The sequence below is a fragment of the Bos indicus genome, chromosome 9 (assembly GCF_029378745.1).
Source record: "Bos indicus isolate NIAB-ARS_2022 breed Sahiwal x Tharparkar chromosome 9, NIAB-ARS_B.indTharparkar_mat_pri_1.0, whole genome shotgun sequence".
In the NCBI taxonomy this organism is placed as follows: domain Eukaryota; kingdom Metazoa; phylum Chordata; class Mammalia; order Artiodactyla; family Bovidae; genus Bos; species Bos indicus.
The window spans coordinates 40,854,605-40,881,772 of NC_091768.1; the positions used below are offsets into that span (position 1 = coordinate 40,854,605).

At 40.0% G+C, this 27,168-nt stretch overlaps 1 protein-coding gene across 9 annotated transcripts in view; it reads left to right on the forward strand.

Annotated features, from left to right (window-relative positions):
- AK9 (adenylate kinase 9) overlaps nucleotides 1-27,168 on the forward strand; it is a 116,920-nt gene that overhangs the window by 30,846 nt on the left and 58,906 nt on the right. For 6 of the 9 annotated variants that reach the window (XR_011568444.1, XM_070795983.1, XM_019967228.2 and 3 more), the window contains 10 exons: nucleotides 2,376-2,474; nucleotides 4,921-5,060; nucleotides 5,141-5,321; nucleotides 12,131-12,272; nucleotides 15,376-15,486; nucleotides 15,574-15,651; nucleotides 17,693-17,776; nucleotides 21,884-22,032; nucleotides 25,925-26,081; nucleotides 26,906-27,020. Coding sequence is in view for 7 of the 9 variants with exons in the window: in XM_070795983.1 (XP_070652084.1) it covers nucleotides 2,376-2,474; nucleotides 4,921-5,060; nucleotides 5,141-5,321; nucleotides 12,131-12,272; nucleotides 15,376-15,486; nucleotides 15,574-15,651; nucleotides 17,693-17,776; nucleotides 21,884-22,032; nucleotides 25,925-26,081; nucleotides 26,906-27,020 (1,256 nt within the window). In the remaining 2 variants the exon portion in view is untranslated. Of the gene's footprint in view, nucleotides 1-2,375; nucleotides 2,475-4,920; nucleotides 5,061-5,140; nucleotides 5,322-12,130; nucleotides 12,273-15,375; nucleotides 15,487-15,573; nucleotides 15,652-17,692; nucleotides 17,777-21,883; nucleotides 22,033-25,924; nucleotides 26,082-26,905; nucleotides 27,021-27,168 lie in introns of those variants that run through there. The other 3 variants (XR_002181411.2, XM_019967225.2, XM_070795985.1) reach the window with 2 other exon arrangements.

The following is a 27,168-nucleotide window of genomic DNA, read 5'->3' on the forward strand; positions in this document are numbered from 1 at the left end:
AAAGATGGGAATACCAGACCACTTTACCTGCCTCCTGAGAAATCTGTATGCAAGTCAAGAAGCAACAGTTAGAACCAGACGTGAAATTACAGACTGGTTCCAAATTGGGGAAAGTGTATGTCAAGGCTGTATATTGTCACCCTGCTCATTTAACTTATATGCAGAGTACATCATGAGAAACGCTGGGCTGGAAGAAGCACAAGCTGGAATCAAGATTGCTGGGAGAAATATCAATAACCTCAGATATGCAGAGGACACCACCCTTATGGCAGAAAATGAAGAAGAACTAAAGAGCCTCTTGATGAAAGTGAAAGAGGAGAGTGAAAAAATTGGCTTAAAGCTCAGCATTCAGAAAACTAAGGTCATGGCATCTGGTCCCATCACTTCATGGCAAATAGATGGGGAAACAGTGGAACAGTAGCTGACTTTATTTTTTGGGGCTCCAAAATCACTGCAGATGGTGATTGCAGCCATGAAATTAAAAGATGCTTACTCCTTGGAAGGAAAGTTGTGACCAACCTAGACAGCATATTAAAAAGCAGAAACATTATTTTGTCAACAAAGGTCTGTCTAGTCAAGGCTATGGTTTTTCCAGTAGTCATGTATGGATGTGACAGTTGGACTATAAAGAAAGCTGAGTGCTGAAGAATTGATGCTTTTGAGCTGTGGTGTTGGAGAAGACTCTTGAGAGTCCCTTGGACTGCAAGGAGATCCAACCAGTCCATCCTAAAGGAGATCAGTCCTGGGTGTTCATTGGAAGGACTGATGTTGAGGCTGAAACTCCAATACTTTGGCCACCTGATGAGAAGAGCTGACTCATTTGAAAAGACCCTGATGCTGGGAAAAATTGAGGGCAGGAGGAGAAGGGAACGACAGATGATGAAATGCTTGGATGGCATCACCAACTCAATTGACATGAGTTTGGGTGATCTCCGGGAGTTGGTGATGGACAGGGAGGCCTGGAGTGCTGCAGTTCACGGGGTCACAAAGAGTCGGACACAACTGAGTGACTGAACTGAACTGACCAGGGAACTAGATCCTTTATGCCACAACTAAGAGTTAGAATGCAGGAACTAAAGATCCCACATGCTGCAAGGAAGACTGAAGATCCCACGTGCCACAACTAAGACCCAGCACAGCCAAATACATAAATAAAGTATTTTCAAAAAATTCTGTTCCACCATCACCATCACCTTGCTCCAAAGACAGTCCTCCCAGAGATTTCCCCTCTCAGTAAATGCCACATCCGTCCTTCCAGCTGCTCTTTTTCTCACATCCAACAACCAACCTGTCAGCATACACAGCAGGCTTTTTCTTCTTCAAAATACATTCAGAATTTGACTACTTTTTACAACCTGGGAGATACTTTCCTCAAGGGAAAGGGCAGAAGTTCCACCAGGCCTGGTTGAAATTCACCAAGATTGTTAAGGCCCCAGCTGGCACTGGCACCCTGGTACTTCTGCCTACAGTTCATTGGCCAGAACAAGTTACATGGAGAAGCTCAATACCAATGAACTAAGTATTCTCACATAAACTAGGACATTAACAAGGGAAAGGAGGAAAGAATGGATTGTGAATAAACAATACAATCTACCATAGATTGCAATACTCCATCAGGACCTTGTCTATCTTACCATCTCTCATCTCAGACTCTGTTTCATAGTCTTCTACATAGTATATTAGTTTCTTAGTGCTTCCATAACAAAGTACTGCAAACTAGGTATTTTACAATGACAGATATTTATTACAGTTCTAGAGGCTAGAAGTCTAATATCGAGGTATTGGCAGAGCTTCACTCCATTCAAAGCCTCTAAGTGGGGATCCATCGTTGCCTCTTGCAGCTTCTGGTAACACCAGGCACCACTTGGCTTGTGGTAGCTAATGCTAACATCTGCTTCCATCTTTACATGGCTGCCTTCTTCCCTCTGCCTGAAGACCTCCCACAGTGTTAGACCTCAAAGGGCATGACTATTTGAGGACCAAAGGGCAGACTCTAGTGGATTGAATTGTTTCCCCAAAAAAAGATAATATTGAGGAGCTAAACTTCAATACCTATAAGTGTGACCTTATTTGGAAATAGGATCTTTTCAGATGTAATTAAGTTAAGATGAGGCCACAGTGAATTAGGATGGGCCCTAATCCAATGTGGCTGGCATCCTTTTAAGAGATTTATGAATGCAGGGAGAAAATGGCTCACAATAGAGGCAGAGATTGGAGTGATGCAACTACAAGCCAAGCAACACTAAAAATTGCCAGCAGTCTACCAGAAGCCAGGAAGAACAAGTAAATATTCTGCTCATGAGCACATGACTTTTTCAAAATATTTGAAATGTTCAAATGCCAATGTATTAAAAAGACTTCTCCTTTAAATTTAGACGGTTATGGATCGACTTAAATATCTAAACCTAAAAAGAGCAGCTGTTATAACCAAACTTCAGAGTACAGAGGAAGATATTAATGACACAATGGAAAATGTAAGTTACCTTTAACTGTTTGAAAGTCTACCCTTCCCCTCTATGTTGCACCCTTAATTTGTATCCTTTCAAGGTTTAAAGGGATCTCAGAATACCTTTTATAAAAATAGATTTGATTTTTCAGAAGCTATAATATTGGCACAATATCCTTGTAAACACTAAACAGAAGTTTTGAAACAAAGAAAGACAATAAATCAGAACAATTTCATAAGTATAATAAGAAATAAAGAAACCCAAGTTTAGTTTTAAAAAATCGCAACACTAAAGACACAACAGCCCTCAATTCTCTAAATATTTGTTCATTCCCTCCATCATTCAACCAGTTTTTAAAATAACTACTAAAGTGACGTAATGTGGATGTGACGGTCCTCAACTTATAAATTGCCGAGTGCTAAAAGAGCCACCAGGACTTTTTAGCTGGAGGACTTAATCTATTCTGGGAAGTTTAGATTCGCCTTTTTAAAAAAATAGGAATTAAACAACTAATGCCAGAATCATAAGTAGGTATTATAATTCAAATAAAATGATCTTTAAGGATAGAGATCATTTTGTTTTCCTGTACTGTGTAATCCCTAGATTTTAATGGGTGAACATAGCTGGGAATAGGTAACACGAATTGATACTGAAGAGGAGGAAAGGTGGGCCTGATGCACACAGAGGCTCTGTACTGAGCCTCTTCTTCTAGGTCATCATTGAAGGAAAAATTTAAAGTATTCAGAAAACCTGGAGGTTCTTTCAGCCTGCAGACCCCGGGGTCTCGGCGTCAGGGAAAGGATGATGGCATGGAGGAGGATGCAAGCCAGGATAGGGCAGCTCTGGGCACTGCTGCAGCTCCGAGCATGGTGGGCGGCAGGCCACAGTGGCTAGTTCTCAACTTCTCGCGGGAAAAGAATGAGAATGAGCCTGAGAGGCCCTGGAAGAGTGAACCGCAGGAGAGGAGGGCGCTAGAGAGGGAGAGGGCTAGTGGAGGGTAGTTTCACAAGGAAAAGCCAAATGGGCTTAATCTTTCTCCTCTTTTGGTTCAGCCTCTCCCAAAGGGAAGCATCCAGTCTTTTGGCTGAGGTCTTCTGAAGAGGCAATGGCTGACTAAGTGAAGTGGGGTGCAGCCCTGGCCACTAGAACCTCCTCTTAAAGATTCTCAGCCAATCCTGTCTTCTGCTGTCCATTCCTCCTCTTCAGAGGTGCCTGCTGTCAGGTCCTGAGCCTTTCGGGAACTTGACTTGCTGCTTCTTGTCCTCAGCCCATCCTCCATCACCCTCCCTGCCACCACAGACACTGAGCTTTCACTTTCCTCTGACCTCAGTTACCACTAGTCCACCTGCTTTTTAGTTTACGGAAGTATTTAGCTGCAACTGCCCAGCTGTCAGCTCTTCTGGTCTTTCTCTCCTGTTCCTCTGTCCATTTCTCATGAAATGAATTCTGCTGTGATTTCCGCAAGGTTTTAGGAAATCAGCAAACCCAAATGCGTGTGCTAGTCTGCCTTGTTTAACCAGAGGCAGTCCTGATCTTTTTTAAGGCTGTGATATCAAAGTCATCTGAAAGATTATCTTCTCATTGCCCCAATAGATACATGGCCCAGAGACTTGAGAGGGGAGCATGGTCAGCTATCCAAACACTTTTCCCAAGTTTGGACAGGAAATAGGGATAGTGAGGAAAAAGCAGCTGCTTCCTGACTTAACTGTGTACCAAGGGAAAGGCTACCCACTCCAGTATTCTGGTCTGGAGAATTCCAAGGACTGTATAATCCGTGGGGTCGCAAAGAGTCAGACTCAACAGAGCGACTTTCACTTTCAGTCCCTAGCTCACTGTCTGTTGATTCATGGAGAAGGGTGTAGCCCAGTGTACCCCACTGACAAAGTTCTCAGTCTCCTACAGCTCGCCTAAGCATTGACAGTTTCCTTCAAGTTTAGCTTCTTGCAGCCTACAACTGGGGACATCCAGGCAGGATCCCCACAACCAGCATGCCTCTTTGCTCTCTGATGCTGCAACAGTGGTTCTTAACTTCTTGGGAGGTGATAAATGGAAGATTACTGAGGGAAACTTTATATTTAAGAAAAATGAAAGAGCTAAGTCAATACAAATATGCCTATGGCATCTTACTATTTTAAAACTTAGGTAAATTAACTAAAGTAACTATTTTCAAACCTTTTCAATAAGAATTTTTCCAACTTTCCTGAAATAGATTATAGAAAACCCTTTATCCACCTTATGCTCATTCTAACCTACAACAGAAAATACTTGGTAAAATTTAAACAAGGTCTTAAAACAGAAATGAAAACTATTTATCTAAGTAAATGTTGGACAAGTGCAGATGGCTGCAATTAAGAAAAAAAAATCCTGTCTTAATTATTTCTTAAATAGTAGAGCATGGTCAAATAACAAATGAAATAATAATGTGAATTTCAGCAAAACTTATGCCCACACGTTTAATGTTTGTTACTAACAGGATGAGCTGTTCCGTACTCTCGCATCTTATAAACTTATTGCACCAAGATATAGATGGCAGAGAAGCCGATGGGGACGTACATGTCCTGTGACTTTAAAAGAAGGTAACATTTTTCAAGGATTGCCAGATTTTTCTGTGAGGTAGGTAAGATTTTCAGAATTTAATTTTAAAATGTGCCCATACTTCTTTTCAGTTGTTTATGATAATGACATATTTTTAGTTTTCTAGGTAAAATGTACTGTCTTTCATCAGAAGAGGCATTAAAAACATTTCTATTGAACCCACGTCCCTATCTTATTCCACCTATGCCAGCACCACCATTTAAAGTATTCATATTTGGACCTCAGTCTTCAGGGAAAACAACACTTAGCAATTTGCTTGCAAAACATTACAAAGGAAAGGTAACTACTTAGCTGATTCAATTTGCATTTCCCTTATGACTAATGAGGTTCAACATTTTTTATATGTTATTCATGTGTTCTCTTTTAGAAGTGTTTGTTCAAGCTTCTTGCTCATTCCAACTTTATTGCATCATTATTGGCAGGAGTTCCTTATGTTGTATACATACAAATTTTTGTTATAGACATTATAAATATTTTCTACTGTTCTGCTTTGCCTTTTCACTTCTTAAATGAAAAATGTACCATAATATAATTCATTTAAAGTAAGTCATTAAGTCGAAGGCAAAATGATAGGATACTGAAAGAGGAACTCCCCAGGTCAGTAGGTGCCCAATATGCTACTGGAGATCAGTGGAGAAATAACTCCAGAAAGAATGAAGAGATGGAGCCAAAGCAAAAACAATACCCAGTTGTGGATGTGACTGGTGATAGAAGCAAGGTCCAATGCTGTAAAGAGCAATATTGCATAGGAACCTGGAATGTCAGGTCCATGAATCAAGGCAAATTGGAAGTGGTCAAACAAGAGATGGCAAGAGTGAATGTCGACATTCTAGGAATCAGCGAACTGAAATGGACTGGAATGGGTGAATTTAACTCAGATGACCATTATATCTACTACTGCAGGCAGGAATCCCTCAGAAGAAATAGAGTAGCCATCATGGTCAACAAAAGAGTCTGAAATGCAGTACTTGGATGCAATCTCAAAAACAACAGAATGATCTCTGTTCGTTTCCAAGGCAAACCATTCAATATCACAGTAATCCAAGTCTATGCCCCAACCAGTAATGCTGAAGAAGCTGAAGTTGAACGGTTCTATGAAGACCTACAAGACCTTTTAGAACTAACACCCAAAAAAGATGTCCTTTTCATTATAGGGGACTGGAATGCAAAAGTAGGAAGTCAAGAAACTCCTGGAGTAACAGGCAAATTTGGCCTTGGAATACGGAATGAAGCAGGGCAAAGACTAATAGAGTTCTGCCAAGAAAATGCACTGGTCATAGCAAACACCCTCTTCCAACAACACAAGAGAAGACTCTACACATGGACATCACCAGATGGTCAACACTGAAATCAGATTGATCATATTCTTTGCAGCCAAAGATGGAGAAGCTCTATACAGTCAGCAAAAACAAGACCAGGAGCTGACTGTGGCTCAGATCATGAACTCCTTATTACCAAATTCAGACTTAAATTGAAGAAAGTAGGGAAAACCACTAGACCATTCGGGTGTGACCTAAATCAAATCCCTTATGATTATACAGTGGAAGTGAGAAATAAATTTAAGGGCCTAGATCTGATAGATAGAGTGCCTGATGAACTATGGAATGAGATTCGTGACATTGTACAGGAGACAGGGATCAAGACCATCCCCATGGAAAAGAAATGCAAAAAAGCAAAATGGCTGTCTGGGGAGGCCTTACAAATAGCTGTGAAAAGAAGAGAAGCCAAAAGCAAAGGAGAAAAGGAAAGATATAAGCATCTGAATGCAGAGTTCCAAAGAATAGCAAGAAGAGATAAGAAAGCCTTCTTCAGCGATCAATGCAAAGAAATAGAGGAGAACAACAGAATGGGAAAGACTAGAGATCTCTTCAAGAAAATTAGAGATACGAAGGGAACATTTCATGCAAAGATGGGCTCGATAAAGGACAGAAATGGTATGGACCTAACAGAAGCAGAAGATATTAAGAAGAGGTGGCAAGAATACACAGAACTGTACAAAAAAGATCTTCATGACCCAGATAATCACGATGGTGTGATCACTCACCTAGAGCCAGACATTCTGGAATGTGAAGTCAAGTGGGCCTTAGAAAGCATCACTATGAACAAAGCTAGTGGAGGTGATGGAATTCCAGTTGAGCTATTCCAAATCCTGAAAGATGATGCTGTGAAAGTGCTGCACTCAATATGCCAGCAAATTTGGAAAACTCAGCAGTGGCCATGGAACTGGAAAAGGTCAGTTTTCATTCCAATCCCAAAGAAAGGCAATACCAAACAATGCTCAAACTACTGCACAATTGCACTCATCTCACATGCTAGTAAAGTAATGCTCAAAATTCTCCAAGCCAGGCTTCAGCAATATGTGAACCGTGAACTTCCTGATGTTCAAGCTGGTTTTAGAAAAGGCAGAGGAACCAGAGATCAAATTGCCAGCATCCGCTGGATCATCGAAAAAGCAAGAGAGTTCCAGAAAAGCATCTATTTCTGCTTTATTGACTGTGCCAAAGCCTTTGACTGCATGGATCACAATAAACTGTGGAAAATTCTGAAAGAGATGGGAATACCAGACCACTTGACCTGCCTCTTGAGAAATCTGTATGCAGGTCAGGAAGCAACCGTTAGAACTGGCATGGAACAACAGACTGGTTCCAAATAGGAAAAGGAGTATGTCAAGGCTGTATATTGTCACCCTGCTTATTTAACTTATATGCAGAGTATATCATGAGAAATGCTGGACTGGAAGAAACACAAGCTGGAATCAAGATTGCCGGGAGAAATATCAATAACCTCAGATATGCAGATAACACCACCCTTATGGCAGAAAGTGAAGAGGAACTAAAAAGCCTCTTGATGAAAGTGAAAGTGGAGAGTGAAAAAGTTGGCTTAAAACTCAACATTCAGAAAATGAAGATCATGGCATCCAGTCCCATCACTTCATGGGAATTAGATGGGGAAACAGTGGAAACAGTGTCAGACTTTATTTTTGGGGGCTCCAAATCACTGCAGATGGTGACTGCAGCCATGAAATTAAAAAACACTTACTCCTTGGAAGGAAAGTTATGACCAACCTAGATAGCATATTCAAAAGCAGAGACATTAACTTTGCCAACAAAGGTCCATCTAGTCAAGGCTATGGTTTTTCCTGTGGTCATGTATGGATGGGAGAGTTGGACTGTGAAGAAGGCTGAGCGCCGAAGAATTGATGCTTTTGAGCTGTGGTGTTGGAGAAGACTCTTGAGAGTCCCTTGGACTGCAAGGAGATCCAACCAGTTCTTTCTGAAGGAAATAAGCCCTGGAATTTCTTTGGAGGGAATGATGCTGAAGCGGAAACTCCAGTACTTTGGCCATCTCATGCGAAAAGTTGACTCATTGGAAAAGACTCTGATGCTGGGAGGGATTGGGGGCAGGAGGAGAAGGGGACAACAGAGGATGAGATGGCTGGATGGCATCACTGACTCGATGGACGTGAGTCTGAGTGAACTCCGGGAGTTGGTGATGGACAGGGAGGCCTGGCGTGCTGTGATTCATGGGGTCGCAAAGAGTCGGACACAACTGAGCGACTGAACTGAACTAAAGAAGATGGGAATTAGGCTTCACCTTCTGAAGAAAAGAGTATTAAAGAATTTGTGGATATGTTTTAAAACCATCAGAGTATGTGTCAGACAAAAGAATTATAATTTTAAAATGTAAAGCATTTTTACAAATCAGTATTTTAAAGCCCCAGTAGAAAAAGATAGCAAACAGGCAATTCATGAAATAATTGATTCAAATAGCCATTACACATGAGAAAAGGATTATCACCTTAATAATCAGGGAGAGGCCAAAAAACCCAGAGATATATTATGTTAACCTCACTGTTGAAAAATCACCCAATACCAATGGGTGGCTAGGATTAGGAAAGTACATTCTCATACATTGCTGGTTAGAGTGTAACCATTCTGGATAGCTATTGGACATATCTAGAAAAGTCTAAAATCTATGCATATCCTTTGAACTATAGATTTTTCTTGAAAAAACTGTCAAAGACATATACATACCCATAGCCTAGTGTATAATAGCAAAATATGTATTATTGGTACTTTAAATAAGTTGTAATATTTTTATCTAATATAATACTTACATCCATTAAAAATGATAGGGCATATATTCATGCATATTTAATAAATCTAGAAGAATGGTACTGATGAACCTATTTGCAGGGCAGGAATAGAGATACAGACATAAAGGCAAGACTCTGGACACAGCAGGGAAAGCAGAGGGTGGGACAAATTGAGAGAGTAGCAGTGAAACATATACATTACCATAAGTAAACTAGTAGCTAATAGGAAGTTCTGTATAACCCAGGGAGCTCAATGTCGTTCTCTGTGACAATCTAGAGGGGCAGGATGGGGTAGGGGGTGGTAGGGAGGTTCAAGAGGGAGGGGGCATATGTATACTTAATGGCTGATTCACATAATTGTGTGGCGAAAGTCAATACAATATTGTATTAATAAAGCAATTATTCCCCAGTTAAAAATAAAATTTTTAAAAATTAATGGATTAATTTAACTGTGTGAATTGGATGGTATATCTCAATAAAGCCATATTTTTAAGTTAAAAAATGTTGGTGTGAAAAAAAGTGATGGTCTGGATGTATTTTTATTGGCATAAAATAAAATAATACAAGCATATTGAAGGAAAAGCAAAATGAAATCTAGAAGTATGAAAACATTATTTAAACTTAAAAGGCATATATAGAAATCTAACATCCCAATATTCAGTATTAAGTATAGTATCTACCAAAGGACTTATATTCAAAAATATGTAGAATTCTAACCTAGTTTTTTGAAAGTTGAACATATGCTTAAAAACATATGGGTAAATGAACTACCAATACACTCATAAAATTGTTAGTGATTAGGGACAGTTAATGGAGAAGGCGATGGCACCCCACTCCAGTACTCTTGCCTGGAAAATCCCATGGACAGAGGAGCCTGGTAGGCTGCAGTCCATGGGGTCACGAAGAGTCGCACACGACTGAGCAACTTCACTTTCACTTTTCACTTTCCTGCATTGGAGAAGGAAATGGCAACCCACTCCAGTGTTCTTGCCTGGAGAATCCCAGGGACGGGGGAGCCTGCCGTCTATGGGGTCAAACAGAGTCGGACACGACTGAAGCGACTTAGCAGCAGCAGCAGCAGGGATAGTTAAATTTACAATACAATGAGATTTCTCACCAACTAGGGTGGCTAAAATGTAAAAGATTCACAAAATCAAGTGCTAATGATGAGATAGAATAACTGCAATTTTAATACTTTGCTGCTAGGAATATAAACTAGTTTCAACCACTCTGGAAACAGTTCAGTGGTTTAGGATAAAGTCATACATACACTTATCATGTTGCTACTGCTGCTGCCAAGTCGCTTCAGTCGTGTCTGACTCTGTGCGACCCCATAGACAGCAGCCCACCAGGCTCCTCTGTCCCTGGGATTCTCCAGGCAAGAACACTGGAGTGGGTTGCCATTTCCTTCTCCAATGCATGAAAGTGAAAAGTGAAGTGAAGTCACTCAGTCGTGTCCGACTTTTGCGGACCCATGGACTGCAGCCTACCAGGCTCCTCCGTCCATGGGATTTTCCAGGCAAGAGTACTGGAGTGGGGTGCCATTGCCTTCTCCGTACACTTATCATATGACCCAGTAATTCTACTCCTCGCTGTTTATCCAACAGAAATGAAAACATAGGTCCACAAAAAGACTTTCTCACAAATGTTCATTGCTTCTTTATTTATAATAGCCCAAACTAGAAATGGGGAATAGATGGGAAAACAGTGGAAACAGTGTCAGACTTTATTTTTTGGGGCTCCAAAATCACTGCAGATGGTGACTGCAGCCATGAAATTAAAAGACGCTTACTCCTTGGAAGGAAAGTTTTGTTCAACCTAGATAGCATATTCAAAAGCAGAGACATTACTTTGCCAAAAAAGGTCCGTCTAGTCAAGGCTATGGTTTTTCCTGTGGTCATGTATGGATGGGAGAGTTGGACTGTGAAGAAGGCTGAACGCCGTAGAATTGATGCTTTTGAGCTGTGGTGTTGAAGAAGACTCTTGAGAGTCCCTTAGACTGCAAGGAGATCCAACCAGTCCATTCTGAAAGAGATCAGCTCTGGGATTTCTTTGGAAGGAATGATGCTAAAGCTGAAACTCCAGTACTTTGGCCACCTCATGTGAAGAGTTGACTCATTGGAAAAGACTCTGATGCTGGGAGGGATTGGGGGCAGGAGGAGAAGGGGACGACAGAGGATGAGATGGCTGGATGGCATCACTGACTCGATGGACGTGAGTCTGAGTGAACTCTGGGAGTTGGTGAGGGACAAGGAGGCCTGGCGTACTGCAATTCATGGAGTCGCAAAGAGTCGGACCCGACTGAGCAACTGAAATGAACTGAACTGAACTGAAACTAGAAATAACCCAAACGTCCATGATGAATGAATTAAAAAAAAAACAACTATATATTCATACAATGATACTGCTCAAAAACACAAAGGAATAGACCACTGAGATATACAGTTATATTGTTGAATCTCAAAAACATTATGCTAAGGGAGAAAAGCTTGGAGAAGATTATATACTGTTTGTTTCCATTTATATGAAATTCTAGAAAAGGCAAAATTTGTCTGTATATGATGGTAAACAAAGTGGTTGCTAAGGGCCAGGCACTGACTATAAAGGGTGATGAGGAGACTTTAGAGGGTGATAAAAATGTTCTATATTTTTATTGTAGTGGTTTTTATGTACATATTTATAAAAACTCATCAAACTCTGTACTTAAAATGGGTGCCTTTTATTGTATTAGACTATAAATAAAATGTTGATGTTTAAAATATATATGTAATTTGAATACATATTACATGATCATACATATATAATATATATACTAGCTTTCTTTGAAAGCTAGTACTTAAAAATCGGTGAATTCTGAAAATAACATACCTCAAGCAGCATTAAGATTTTTGAGATACATAGGTATAGCCGTAGAAATAGATGTTGATGAACAATGTGCTTAGTTTTCAGAGTAACTTGTGCTTATATTGGTTTTCTCAAATATTCTTTGCAGGTAGTTGACTATGATAAAGTGATTCAACCACGTTTTGATAAAGCCCTTGAAATGTTAACCAGAAACACTATAGCTGAGGCCACTGAAGCAGCCATTAAAGTTGTCAAAGAACGGCTTCTCTTAGAACTACAAGCTAAAAATGGTGAACTATTTTTTTAATGTGTGTTTTAACAGTAGTTAAGCCTGGCTCCCTGAGGGCACAGTCTTGGTTTGTCTTGATATCCCTGGCATCTTGCACACTGCAGCCTCAGAATAAGTGGTTGGAGAAATGAATACACATAAACCCAAATCATACACTGAGAAAAAGATTCCAACTCTGTGGATTTCTAAGGAAAGGAATCATAAAGAGTTTTCAAACTTAAATTTCTTTTCTTTTATGGATCTGCTTCCTGGGCAGAATTTACCCCTTTATTTACACCAGGGGCAATGACAACAACGACACTTTGACTCATGGAGTTTGTGTTATTGCTGCTGCTGTTGTTGTTCTAGGTCTCTGCGTCAGCCTTGATTGTAAGTCAGTGTTTTTATTTGGGGAATATTATTTTCAGATTCAAAATGTTATAAATGAAAAAGTCATCGATGAGGAGACAGAAGCACAAGAGGTTAAATGGCTTCCTGAAATTCATCCAGATGGTGGCATAGCTAAGACTTGAACATCCTCTATTTGTCCGAATCTGCTATTAGGATTTCACTAACTTTTTACATACACTGGAAAGCTCCCCATCATTTCCTATGCTGGAAACTATTTAAAGATCAAGGAAATTACTTCTTACATGGCAATATTGAGCTTTTGCTAGGAAAGAACACAGGTTTTGCCTAATAAATCTGCCTCTCTTCTTTCTCATTAACCTATAATCAAGTAAGAAAGTACAACCTGGTGCCTGAGAGATTACAAAAAGCAACCACAAAAAGACCAGCATTGAAATAATATGCCATCCAAATGATCATGGATCAGTGGTAAAGAATCCGCCTGGAATGCAGGAAACACAGGTGACACAGCTTCAGTCCCTGCGTTTGGAAGATCCCCTGGGATAGGAAACGGCAACAAACTCCAGTATTCTTGCCTGGGTAATCCCATGGACAGAGGAAACTAGTGGGCTATGGTCCACAGGGTCTCAAAGAGTCAGACACAACTGATCGATTGAGCACAGATAATAAAGAATGAATTTATGTGTTTATCATATTATCTTCAGAATTAAGACCAAAATTAAAAAATACTCTTGGACAATTAATAAATATGTAAGATATCTGGAAATATTGACTCAAACTTCTAAGATGGCTTGTCATTCAGTTTTGAATAACAAAAATGAATAATTGATTCAAAAATGAATTTTTGAATTCAAAATTGAATTTTGAAATGAACTCAAAATTCATTAAAAATGAATAATTTTAAAATTAAAAATGAATTCATTCAAAAATGAATAATTCTATCAACAAACACTTGAGCACCTTCTTGTGTTAGATACTGTTCTAAACATTGAGCTACAGGGGTGAACAAGACACCTGAAGCTCCTGTCCTTGAGGTGAAAGTGAAGTGAAAGTCGCTCAGTTTTGTCCGACTCTTTGCGACCCCATGGACAGTCCATGGAATTCTCCAGGCCAGAATACTGGAGTGGGTAGCCTTTCCCTTGTCCAGGGGATCTTTCCAACCCAGGGATCAAACCCAGGTCTCTCGCATTGCAGGCAAATTCTTTACCAGCTGAGCCACCAGGGAAGCTGGTATGTGTGCCCAGTCCTGTCTGACTCTTTGCAACCCCATGGATTGTAGCCTGACAGGCTCCCCTGTCCATGGGATTTTCCAGGCAAGAATACTGGAGTGGGTTGCCATTCCCTTCTCCAGGAGACCTTCCCAACCCAGAGATCAAACCCAGGTTTCCTACATTGCAGGCAGATTCTTTACCATCTGAGCCACCAGGTAAGCCCCCAGACAATAAGATTCAGTTCAGTTCAGCTCAGTTGCTCAATCGTGTCCGACTCTTTGCGACCCCACGAATCGCAGCACGCCAGGCTTCCCTGTCCATCACCAACTCCCGGACGTCACTCAAACTCACGTCCATTGAGTCGGTGATGCCATCCAACCATCTCATCCTCTGTCGTCCCCTTCTCCTCCTGCCCCCAATCCCTCCCAGCATCAGAGTCTTTTCCAATGAGTCAACTCTTCGCATGAGATGGCCAAAGTCCTGGAGTTTCAGCTTTAGCATCATTCCTTCCAAAGAAATCCCAGAGCTGATCTCCTTCAGGATGGACTGGTTGGATCTCCTTGCAGTTTTAGGGACTCTCAAGAGTCTTCTCCAACACCACAGTTCAAAAGCATCAATTCTTCGATGCTCAGCCTTCTTCACAGTCCAACTCTCACATCCATACATGACCACAGGAAAAATCATAGCCTTGACTAGACAGACTTCTGTTGGCAAAGTAATGTCTCTGCTTATTAATATGCTATCCAGGTTGGTCATAACTTTCCTTCCAAGGAGTAAGGGTCTTTTTTTTTTTTAAGTGTCTTTTAATTTCATGGCTGCAGTCACCATCTGCAGTGATTTTGCAACCCAAAAAGATAAAGTCTGACATTGTTTTCACTGTTTCTCCATCTAGTTCCCATGAAGTGATGGGACCAGATGCCATGATCTTCATTTTCTGAATGTTGAGCTTTAAGCCAACTTTTTCACTCTCCACTTTCACTTTCATCAAGAGGCTTTTTAGTTCCTCTTCACTTTCTACCATAAGGGTGGTGTCATTTGCGTATCTGAGGTTATTGATATTTCTCCCGGCAATCTTGATTCCAGCTTGTGCTTCTTCCAGCCCAGCGTTTCTCATGATGTACTCTGCATAGCCCTTCTTAAAATTTTAAAAATTGTATATTTTTTTGCCAGGGATTTTACTCCAACATATTTTTTAAGAAATTTTGCCAGTGGAGAATATTGAGGCTTTTTAGCATAGAAAGTTATATAATATAATAACACAAAAGATGGGAGCTAACATGGAGCAGGCTTCCCGGGTGCCAAGCCTTTTCTATGTTCCTTGTTGACACCCATTATCTTATTTGATGTTGCAACTGTGTTTTTAGTTTAATGATCCTCATTTTGCCCAGTAATAATTGAGACAGGAAGATCAAATGATTCAAACTGAGACAGGGAAAGCAAATGATTCGCAAAAGTCACATTGACTCAGTTAGAACTCACATGCCCAAGGTTGTCTACCTGCCCCCCAGCTACCTTTTGCTAACACAGTCAATTACTATCTTACAGCTCAGTCAACTTCAAAAGACCTTCGAGGAGAATCTGAAAGGAGGGAAAGTGAAGTCCCAACTGATGAATACAGAAGTGCAGAAGAATTGCAGTCGTCACTTGATGAAGATGGTAAAGAAAATGTTGCTAATGTTATTGGCCAAATCTTTCCTAGTATAAACAGATTAGCTGATGGAGTGTCTTATTCTTTCACTGCAGTGTTCACTTTTGAATCCCAAAGAGAAAGCTCTTTAGAAGACAATGAAGAAGCCAAAATGAAGTCAGATGATAAAGATGGTAACAAAATGAGCTGCTAATGCCATGCGTGTAGATCTTATTTCCATTTATTTCATGTGTTATCATGTTTATATTGAAGCTTAAACTTATCCTCCCTTCACCCTCAAATTGGAAACTTTAGGAGTAAAAGAGTTAAGTTTTTCTCTTACAGATTTAAACTGACCAGCTGTAGAACAGAAATTGATCTACTAGAATGAAGGAGAAAACAGAACACAAGTCTAATACTATTGGAACGCTCTACAAAATTTTTTGTATCTTTCCAAACACGATACAATCATTATTGTACAATAACAAATTCTTTCTTAAAAGCTCTCTGCTTCCTTTAATGGACTGGAATCAGAGCATCATAAACCCAGAGTTGTAGCTGTGAAGTGTTTATCATTTAGTGCTATTTACCATGTCCAATATTCTTGACTAGAGAATTTCGTGGACAGAGGAGCCTAACAGGCTAATTGTCCATGGGGTCACAAAGAATCAGACATGACTTATCAACTAACACTTTCACTTTACACTCTTCTAAAACTTTTCCATTTATATTTTAACATAATCAAGAGCATACAAAGTAAACTACTTTTATTTTTTATTTGTGTTACATTTAATTACATAATTTCATTAGAAAATAATTTAACCATCATTTAAAATTACTGCATAATTTCTTTATTTAGAGGTATTAGTTTTAACTAGTTCATTACATTGAAAACTTATATTTTTGCTACTAAAAAATTCAAAGAATTTTTTTCCATTGTATTTTTTACATAAAGTTTTGCCTGTATGTTGACACAAATGGAGTTACTAGTTTAATGAGTAAGAAGCAATAGAGAGTCAAATTGCTTTGCATAAAGTTTCAATTTATGTTCCCATCAGGAATATGCAAATACATGTCCTAGGTTCTTCAGTATTTTCTCTTTTTAAATATTATTTTAATTTTTATTTGACTATTTCTGAAGTTTAGTGTTGTAATACTGTGTTAGCCATTTATATTTCTTCTTTTCTGAGGTGACCATTTTTGTCTTTTGCCCATTTTTCTAAAATGTTGTATCAATTATATGGTTTTAATATAAATGTTCTGTATTAGTCACTTATTTTTCATATTTTTTTCCAAATTGAGTGGTTTGTCTTTTAACTCATCTTGCTGACTTTGAGGTAGCAGAGTTTTTCACATTTTCATAGTCAAATAATTAATTTCCATTTGTTAATTTCTTCCATTTACTTTCTGGCTTAAAAGTCTTCCTCTCAACCAGAGATTTCATATATACTTTTTTTTTAAGTTGGTGCTGCCTTTTTGTATTTAGCTTTCAACTCCATCTACAGTTTATTGTGTTGTATAATGTAGGGCTGATCTTCTTTATTTGGTTCCTCCTCCTGATTCAGACAGATGTGTCTTTGCCTTGTGTTTATTTCAAGCTGAGTAGGAATTGAACTGGGCACTGGCAGAATCATATATGGCATTCCTCCTTTCCCAGCCTGCATGCACACGCACACACACACTTCACAGAAGGACCTGGACATTAACATTTTTGCCAAGTGACATCTGGGAACCCCATCTCTGCTCCTGGAGAGTTCCCAGCACCAATATGTACACAGAGAGGCCCTCCCCCGTACTACCTGTTCCCTCTTTAGGGGAAGCCGTCCAATGTAGCAACATCATCAGTACCTCTACTCACTGCCAGAGGATCACCAGCACTGCTGGTGTGCCGTGGTAAAAGACAGCCTCTCTCCCCCATGTGTCTGAGATAAACACACCTTTTACCTCTTGGAGCAAGAGAGTCTGTTGTGACACCAGGAAGGGAAAATTTTATTTTTTTCCAATTTACATCCATTGGCATCATATGAAACTGAAATTACTCCTGGTTTTCTTATCTGTATTTTCTACTGCTGATAAATATGTCTACCTATTTGTTTATTATGGTTGTTATTTTAAATTTTTAAGGAATTAGGAGCATTGAGTCCTGGGTCCTTGGGCTCATACCACAATCTTCCTTAGGAATCACCTACAGTTTAAGTACTGTTCTTTATGTGTTTAACAGAGTTTTATTTTCAGATGAAAAAGAAATAAGTGAAATGTTTACACGTCAAAGAAGTCAGCAAGACTCTAGTCGAGATCTAAAGAAGGATTCCAAAAAAGGTAAATTATTACTAGGGTGATTTGGTTCTCTTCAGTTCAGTCGCTCAATCGTGTCCGACTGTTTGCAACCCCATGAATCGCAGCACGCCAGGCCTCTCTGTCCATCACCAACTCCTGGAGTTTACCCAAACTCATGTCCATCGAGTCGGTGATGCCATCTAGCCATCTCATCCTCTGTCATCCCCTTCTCCTCCTGCCCCCAATCCCTCTCAGAATCAGGGTCTTTTCCAATGAGTCAAATCTTCACATGAGGTGGCCAAAGTATTGGAGTTTCAGCTTCAGCATCATTCCCTCCAAAGAAATCCCAGGGCTGATCTCCTTCAGAATGGACTGGTTGGATCTCCTTGCAGTCCAAGGGACTCTCAAGAGTCTTCTCTAACACCACAGCTCAAAAGCACCAATTCTTTGGCACTCAGCTTTCTTCACAGTCCAACTCTAACATCCATACATGACCACAGGAAAAACCATAGCCTTCACTAGATGGACCTTTGTTGGCAAAGTAATGTCTCTGCTTTTTAATACGCTATCTAGGTTGGTCATAACTTTCTTTTTTTTTTAATTTAAATATATTTATTTTAATTGGAGGCTAATTACTTTACAATATTGTATTGGTTCTGCTACACATAAATGTCTTTTAATTGGTTCTCTTATACTGTGGTAAAAATCACAAATAATTCCTTTAGAATTTTGAAGGATAACCATGTACTTTTTTACTTAAAAATCTTATTAATATCAACTTACTCTATCTTAAGTGAAAGTCACTCAATTATGTCTAACTCTTTGTCCCACCCACCCCCTCCACTTCTCATGGACTATACAGTCCATGGAATTCTCTAGGCCAGAATACTGGAGTGGGTAGCCCTTCCCTTCTCCAGGGATCTTCCCAACCCAGGGATCAAACCCAGGTCTCCCGCATTGCAGGCAGATTCTTTACCAGCTGGGACACAAGGGAAGCCCAAGAATACTGGAGTGGGTAGCCTATCCTTTCTCCAGAAGATCTTCCCAACCCAGGAATCGAACCAGGGTCTTCTACTTGCAGGCGGACTCTTTACCAACTGAGCTATCAGGGAAACCTTTACTCTGTCTTAAAGACTACTATAATATGAACAGTTGGACATGCAGAAACACAGATAGAAGAATGTGATATACTGTTTTCATGAACAAGAATATTGGAAAGATAGGATATCTGTCTTTCTGTTCTGTCATTCCTGGCATGTGGCTACCATAATAATTCACAAGATGGCTGCTAGTGTGCCAGTTGTTACATCAATGGGCAAGAAGAGAGAAAAGGCAAGAGACAAAAAAATAGCACTCCATCCAGCTGAGTTCAGTCAATTCAGTTCAGTTCAGTTGCTCAGTGATGTCTGACTCTTTGTAACCCCATGAACTGCACCATGCCAGGCCTCCCTGTCCATCACCAACTCCCAGAGTCCACCCAAACCCATGTCCATTGAGTCAGTGATGCCATCCAACCATCTCATCCTCTGTCATCCCCTTCTCCTCCTGCCCTCAATCTTTCCCAGCAAATCCAATGAGTCAGTTCTTCTCATCAGGTGGCCAAAGTATTGGAGTTTCAGCTTCAACATCAGTCTTACCAATGAACACCCAGGACCGATCTCCTTTAGGATGGACTGGTTGGATCTCCTTGCAGTCCAAGGGACTCTCAAGAGTCTTCTCCAACACCACAGTTCAAGAGCATCAGTTCTTCTGCACTCAGCTTTCTTTACAACTCTCACATCCATACATGACTACTGGAAAAACCATAGCCTTGACTAGACGGACCTTTGTTGACAAAGTAATGTCTCTGCTTTTGAATATGCTGTCTAGGTTGGTCATAACTTTCCTTCCAAGGAGTAAGCATCTTTTAATTTCATGGCTGCAATCACCATCTGCAGTGATTTTGGAGCCCAGAAAAATAAAGTCAGCCACTGTTCCACTGTTTCCCCATCTATTTGCCATGAAGTGATGGGACCAGGTGCCATGATCTTAGTTTTCTGAATGTTGAGCTTTTAAGCCAACTTTTTCACTCTCATCTTTCACTTTCATCAAGAGGCTCCTTAGTTCTTCTTTACTTTCTGTCATAAGGGTAGTGTCATCTGTATATCTGAGGTTATTGATATTTCTCCTGGAAATCTTGATTCCAGCTTGTGCTTCCTCCAGCCCAGCGTTTCTCATGATGTTCTCTGCATTGAAGTTAAATAAGCAGGATGACAATATACAGCCTTGATGTACTCTTTTTCCTATTTGGAACCAGTCTGTTGTTCCGTGTCTAGTTCTAACTGTTGCTTCCTGACCTGCATATAGGTTTCTCAAGAGGTAGGTCAGGTGGTCTGGTATTCCCATCTCTTTCAGAATTTTCCACAGTTTATTGTGATCCACACAGTCAAAGGCTTTGGCATAGTCAATATATCAGAAATAGATGTTTTTCTGGAACTCTCTTGCTTTTTCGATGATCCAGCAGATGTTGGGCAATTTGATCTCTGGTTCCTCTGCCTTTTCTAAAACCAGCTTGAACATCTGAAGTTCATGGTTCACGTACTATTGAAGCCTGGCTTGGAGAATTTTGAGCATTACTTTACTAGCATGTGAGATGAGTGCAATTGTGCAGTAGTTTGAGCATTCTTTGGCATTGCCTTTCTTTGGGATTGGAATGAAAACTGACCTTTTCCAATCCTGTGGCCACTGCTGAGTTATTCCTCTTTAAAGAGAAAACAACAAGACTCACCCCCAAAAAGTTCTTCTTGCATTTTATCTACCAGTGAAACTATCAATATAAGGGAAATTAGGAGATGTAGTGTTTTTAAACAGCTAAGCACATTGCTGACCCTAACAAAATCAGCATTCTGTTACTACAGGAAAGGAGAACTGGATATTGTTTAGGCAAGTAGTATCTTGTGGCACATTTAGTATTTTTGCCTGGCTATTTCTGCTTCCTCATGTCCCCTTTCCCAGGCTATGAGATCTTGGGTTCTTACGTCTGACTATCCAGGAATTGCTGGTTTTCTGTATCTCTGAGAATGGACTTCTCACTTCATGACAGAGAGGGCAGCAGGAAGCTGCTCCTCAAAAGTCCTTTGGGATTTTTTCTGCGAGAGGATCAATTAGGCTCTGGCAGGAGACCCTGATGGATGGAGCTCAGAAAGCACTACTGGAAAGGCCGAGGTAGAAGAGTCGCTCCACAGTCTGGTGGCGCTGCCAATCTCATGTCCTGTTAGACACATGGATAAATGTTTATATCATGGTGCAGCCTATAAGCCAGCTCAGCCATGTAAGAAAACATTCAGCACACAGTGAGGCAGGAATCAAGGCTAACACCTGAAAAACCAGCCTATGCTACCTTTTTTTACCATCCTCTTGCCCACCCCCTCTCCTTTTATTGTCCCATGTAGTCTCATGCATACAATTTAGGGCTTCCCTGGTGGCTCAGTGGTAAAGAACCCTTCTGCAAGTGCAGGAGACATGGGTTCAGTCTCTGGTCTGGGAAGATCCCACATGCCACAGAGCAACTAAGCCTGTGCACCACAGCTATTGAACCTATGCTCTAGAGCCCGGGAGATGCAATTAATGAGCTCACGTGCTGCAACTACTGAAGCCCACATGCCCTAGAACCCATGCTCCACAACAAGAGAAGTCTTCAAAACTAGAGAAAAGCCCCCACTAGAACTCTTCCCCAACTAAAGAAAAGCCCGCACAGCAACGAAGATCCAACACAGCCAACAATAAATAATAAAAACAATTATTAATTGAAAGCATTTATTTTGTTTTCTGACTCATTCTTTAGTTGCCTGTCTTTTAGCTTGACTCCTGGAAGCCTTTGCTTCCTACCTCTTCTCCCTGGTTTTCTGAGTTTTTACTCCTGCCTGACATGAGTTTTTTTCTTGCCTCATATGCTTTTGTTCTGATGCACTGGCTTTAAGCCACTATTCTACTGTTTTGTGATTCCAGACTTATTTCCTCTCTAGTTCATTTCTCCCTTTTTCTGGCATGTTCAGCAGTAACACAAAGAGTGCTTTCTTGGGTTAGGTATTTACGATCATGTTCTGTTGCAAATAACATTGTCTACTAAAATTATTAAGGGCATTAATGTATTGATTTACTTTACTTTAGATGTAACAGACTATGAGATAGAAGAGGTAACTGCTGATCATCCAGAAGTTCTTTCCATAATAAATGAGACAGTAAAAATGGCAAAGAATATGAACTTTGAACAGCCACATGAAAAAATTGCTGAGATCTTAGATGAAGTTCTGCAAGAGGTAAGAAATCCAGAATCTTTATTTTTATCTCTGATTTCACAGTATCTGAGAAAATGTTAACCTGGTATATGTACAATTATATTTGAATCCCATATGGCAGTGTTGAAATCTATAGCATCCTAATTCACGTGCATTTTACAGTAACACTGTTAATATGTAATGTACCCTGCTGCTGCTGCTGCTAAGTCGCTGCAGTTGTGTCCGACTCTGTGCAACCCCATAGACGGCAGCCCACCAGGCTCCCCTGTCCCTGGGATTCTCCAGGCAAGAACACTGGAGTGGGTTGCCATTTCCTTCTCCAATGCATGAAAGTGAAAAGTGAAAGGGAAGTCGCTCAGTCGTGTCCGACTCTGTGCAACCCCATGGACTGGAGCCCACCAGGCTCCTCCATCCATGGGAGTTCCCAGGCAAAAGTACTAGAGTGGGTTGCCATTGCCTTCTCCACATGCTAGCAAAGTAATGCTCAAAATTCTCCAAGCCAGGCTTCAGCAATATGTGAACCGTGAACTTCCAGATGTTCAAGCTGGTTTTAGAAAAGGCAGAGGAGCCAGAGATCAAATTGCCAACATGCTGGATCATCAAAAAAGCTAAAGAGTTCCAGGAAAGCATCTATTTCTGCTTTATTGACTATGCCAAAGCCTTTGTGTGGATCACAATAAACGTGGAAAATTCTGAAAGAGATGGGAATACCAGACCACCTGACCTGCCTCTTGAGAAATCTGTATGCAGGTCAGGAAGCAACAGTTAGAACTGGACATGGAACAACAGACAGGTTCCAAATAGGAAAAGGAGTACGTCAAGGCTGTATATTGTCACCCTGCTTATTTAACTTCAATGCGGAGTACATCATGAGAAACGCTGGGCTGGAAGAAGCACAAGCTGGAATCAAGATTTCCGGGAGAAATATCAATAACCTCAGATATACAGATGACACCACCCTTATGGCAGAAAGTGAAGAACTAAAGAGCCTCTTGATGAAAGTGAAAGAGGAGAGTGAGAAAGTTGGCTTTAAAATTCAACATTCAGAAAACTAAGATCATGGCATCTGATCCCACCACTTCATGGCAAATAGATGGGGAAACAGTGGAAACATGAGACTTTTATTTTCTTAGGCTCCAAAATCACTGCAGATGGTGACTCTAGCCATGAAATTAAAAGATGCTTACTCCTTGGAAGGAAAGTTATGACCAACCTAGACAGCATATTCAAAAGCAGAGACATTACTTTGTCAACAAAGGTCTGTCTAGTCAAGGCTATGGTTTTTCCAGTAGTCATGTATGAATGTGAGAGTTGTAAAGAAAGCTGAGTGCAGAAGAACTGATGCTCTTGAACTGTGGTGTTGGAGAAGACTCTTGAGAGTCCCTTGGACTGCAAGGAGATCCAAAGTCCATCCTAAAGGAAATCAGTCCTGGGTGTTCATTGGAAGGACTGATGTTGAAGCTGAAACTTCTGATGAGAAGAACTGACTTATTGGCAAAGACCCTGATGCTGGGCAAGATTGAGGGCAGGAGGAGAAAGGGACGACAGAGGATGAGATGGTTGGATGGCATCACCGACTCAATGGACATGAATTTGGCTATGGTCCAGGAGTTGGTGATGGACAGAGAGGCCTGGTGTGCTGTGGTTCATGGGGTCACAAAGAGTTGGACACGACTGGGGGACTGAACTGAACTGACAGCATTATAACTTTGTTTACACGTCCATCAATGCCTATTAAATGTAGCACCTCAAGGCAAGAATACCAGATAAGTTATCTTTTTCATTCCCTCTGCGTTTTTCAGTGCAACTGAACAGAAGTGCTCAATAAATGAGCTTTTATGGTGATCTTTTCTCACATTTTCCAAACAGCACAAGAAGTTCAAACAAAGATTAAAATTAAGACGGAATTTCTACCTCAAACTATAGATTTCTCTCAATTGCAACTTCCTATTCCTTGAAAGTGTTAATATGGCATCTATGTTGCTACATTTCTAAGTATGATGTGAAAATCTCTCAGTCCTGTCAGGACTCTTTGTGACCCCATGGACTCCAGGCCAGAGTACTGGGGCGAGGAGCCTTTCCCTTTTCCAGGAGAATCTTCCCAACCCTGGGATCAAACCCCAGGTCTCCCAGATCTCAGGTGGCACTGCAGGCACACTGCAGGCTTATCTAAGTATGATAGTAAGTTTATTAATAAAAAGGACTTCTTTACATGAAAAAAGACTGTTAAAAATGCTCTGGTTACAAGTGGCTTTTTTAAACTTTTTATTTTGATATACAGTTGTATAGGGCAATGGAAAAAATAGAACAGAAAGATTGCTGTGAATCTAAAACCGCTCTAAAGGGAATTCCCTGGCTGTCCAGCGGTTAGGACTCAGGGTTTTCACTGCCAGAGTCCAGGTTCAATCCCTGGTGGGGGAACTAAGATTTCACAAGCTTCATGGCATGGCCAAGAAATGAAATTAACTTAATAAAAAATAAAACTGTTCTAAAAGTAAAGTTTATTTTTTAAAAACAGAACTACCACATGAACTAACAAACCTACTTCCAGCTATATATTCAAAAGAATTGAAAGCAGGGTTTTGAAGAGATATCTCACACCCATGTGCATGGCATGTGAACTGTAGTTACCATGCTGTACATCACACTCTCAGTACTTATTTATCTTGTAACTGGACGTTTGTACCTTTTGACCATGTATGTGTGCATGCTAAGTTGCTTCAGTCATGTCCAACTCTTTGTGATGCTATGGACTGTAGTCTGCCAGGCTCCTCTGTCCATGGGATTCTCTAGGCAAGAACACTGGAGTGGGTTGCCATGCCCTCCTCCAGGGGACCTTCCTGACCCAGGGATCAAACCCTCATCTCTTGCGGCCCCTGCATTGCCAGTGAATTCTTTACTGCTGAGCCACCAGGGAAGCCCTACCTTTTGACCCTTTGACTCATTTCCTCCCACCTTTTCCTCTGTCTCTGGCAGCCACCAGTGTCTTCTCTATGAATTTGGTTTTTTTAGATTTCACAATAAATGAGGTCATATAGTATTTGTCTTTCTCTAACTTATTTCACTTATACTACTTCATTATAGCTTTTCCCTCCTAATTCTCTCATGTGAAACTTTTCCAAGTGTTTAAAATTCTTTTTTTTGCCCCAAATGCTCTTCATTCAGATGGAAATTTCAAAAAGCAGGTAAATCTGCATAAGCCAAAGGGTTACACTGGTCCTCTCAAGATTTCTTTCCCTTGACTTCTAATATTCTGTGACTTCCTGATTGCATACAGATTTGTTTAAAACCTTCGGAACTGGTGTATTCACAGACCCACATCACTAATCTCCACATTTGTATTGAAGTTGTTATAATTGGGTGGCAGGTGGGGGATAGTTTAGCAGAACTCACAAAGCACCTGCAAGATTTGTTTTGAATCAGTTTCTTTCTATAGCTGTTAGTAAACATCTCAGGACCTCTCAGCTCTCACTTTAAAGGCTAAAAATCTAAAGGGAAGTAAAGAGCATTGTCACTTAAAAAGGCAGACTGAGCACAGACCTGGTGACTCCAGGGACCAGGGAGTAGAGTAGACCAGGGGCCATTGTCACCTGAGACCATGTTAGAAACACAGACTCATGGGCCCTGCCCTTGACCTTCTGAATCAGGATCTAGGTTCTGTAATACTGAGTAAGATATAGCAAGCATGTTTTGTTATATTTATTTAACAGAGGCTTTTGCTTCTTGTTCTTAATGTACAGCTTTAGTGCTTTCAAATTGTTTCTCTTTTAAAATTAAGTGGCTCTTTTGTTTTCTTCTGAAAGTCAGAAGAACTCAAAAGATATTTGGTTAAGGTCCAGGAAAGTGACATATCAGGGTAACATCCTTGACTTGGATGCCTATGATGGTAATTTCAGTGTGTCATTTTTCACAGGTAGTTGAAGAAAACAAGAATAGGTTTTATGGTGCCCCCAAATATGGAGGATGGATACTGGACAACTGCCCTCTTGTGAAAGAACTCTGGATGGTCTTAGTCGACAAAGGAGTTCTACCCGATTTAGTCATCTGTTTATCAGACACAGAAAACAATGGTTGGTAAATACTTATCATGTCAATTCAGAGTGAAGTTTTTACTGCTGATAATATTTTTAGTTTATATTTTTATGAACTATAAAATGGAAAACTCTCCACCTTCCCTGGATACAACAAATACCACCCCAGCAGTCCCTTCATGACCTAGAAGTACACAAAAGGAAACATCCAACCACTGAGTAGGTGGCCACGGATGGTATGCTGGGTCACTGGATGCTCCAGTACACTCTTATCATTATTCTTTGGAGCTGAGCATTTAACAACCCTCATCCCAGTCAGCATTATAACTTCTGAATGAAAAATATATAAGGCTGAGGGCAAAACTATCTATTAATCCTTTTTCCCCTCAAATGGGAAATACTAAGTAGATAAAGATAGCAGAACTAAATTTTAATTTCTGTCACTGTGTATAAAGCTATAGTAATAAAAAATTATGGCACTACCAGAAAAAAATGACATAGACCAATCAAACAGAACAAAGAGCCCAGAGATAAACTCACACATATACAGTCAACTAATATTTGATAAGGGAGCCAAAAATATTGTTATTTTGCATCTTAAGGAAATATATTTGAAAAGAGAATTTCCAGGGGGAGACTGTATTATACTACTTTTTATGTTTTAGTTACTTACAGTATAATATATACCTTTTTAGAAGGATTTAAGATGGTCTGAAAAAATCTGGGCTCTATTTAGATAAATACTTAAAGGAAAGTATATTTGGATATAGACAGAAATAATTTTTCATTTCTAATTTCCAAAATATATCTCACTATATTTTATAGAGCTTTAAAATTAATATTACTGTTTATCTGTATTTCAGGAAAATATTTATATAATAGACTGTATTTAGAGAATAAACAAGAAATTGACTCTAAGATTTTAGAAAGATTATTAGATGAACTACTAAAGGAAAGAAAAGAGGAAGAAGCAGCAAGGTAATCTGCCTGGCACAATAAATGATATTAATTAACCTTTTACAACTGTTAAAAATCTACTTATGATTTATATTCATAAAATGCCTTTAACATCAAAACAGGCCTACTAACAAGATCCAATTCTAATTCTAAGAAAAATAGTAATTTC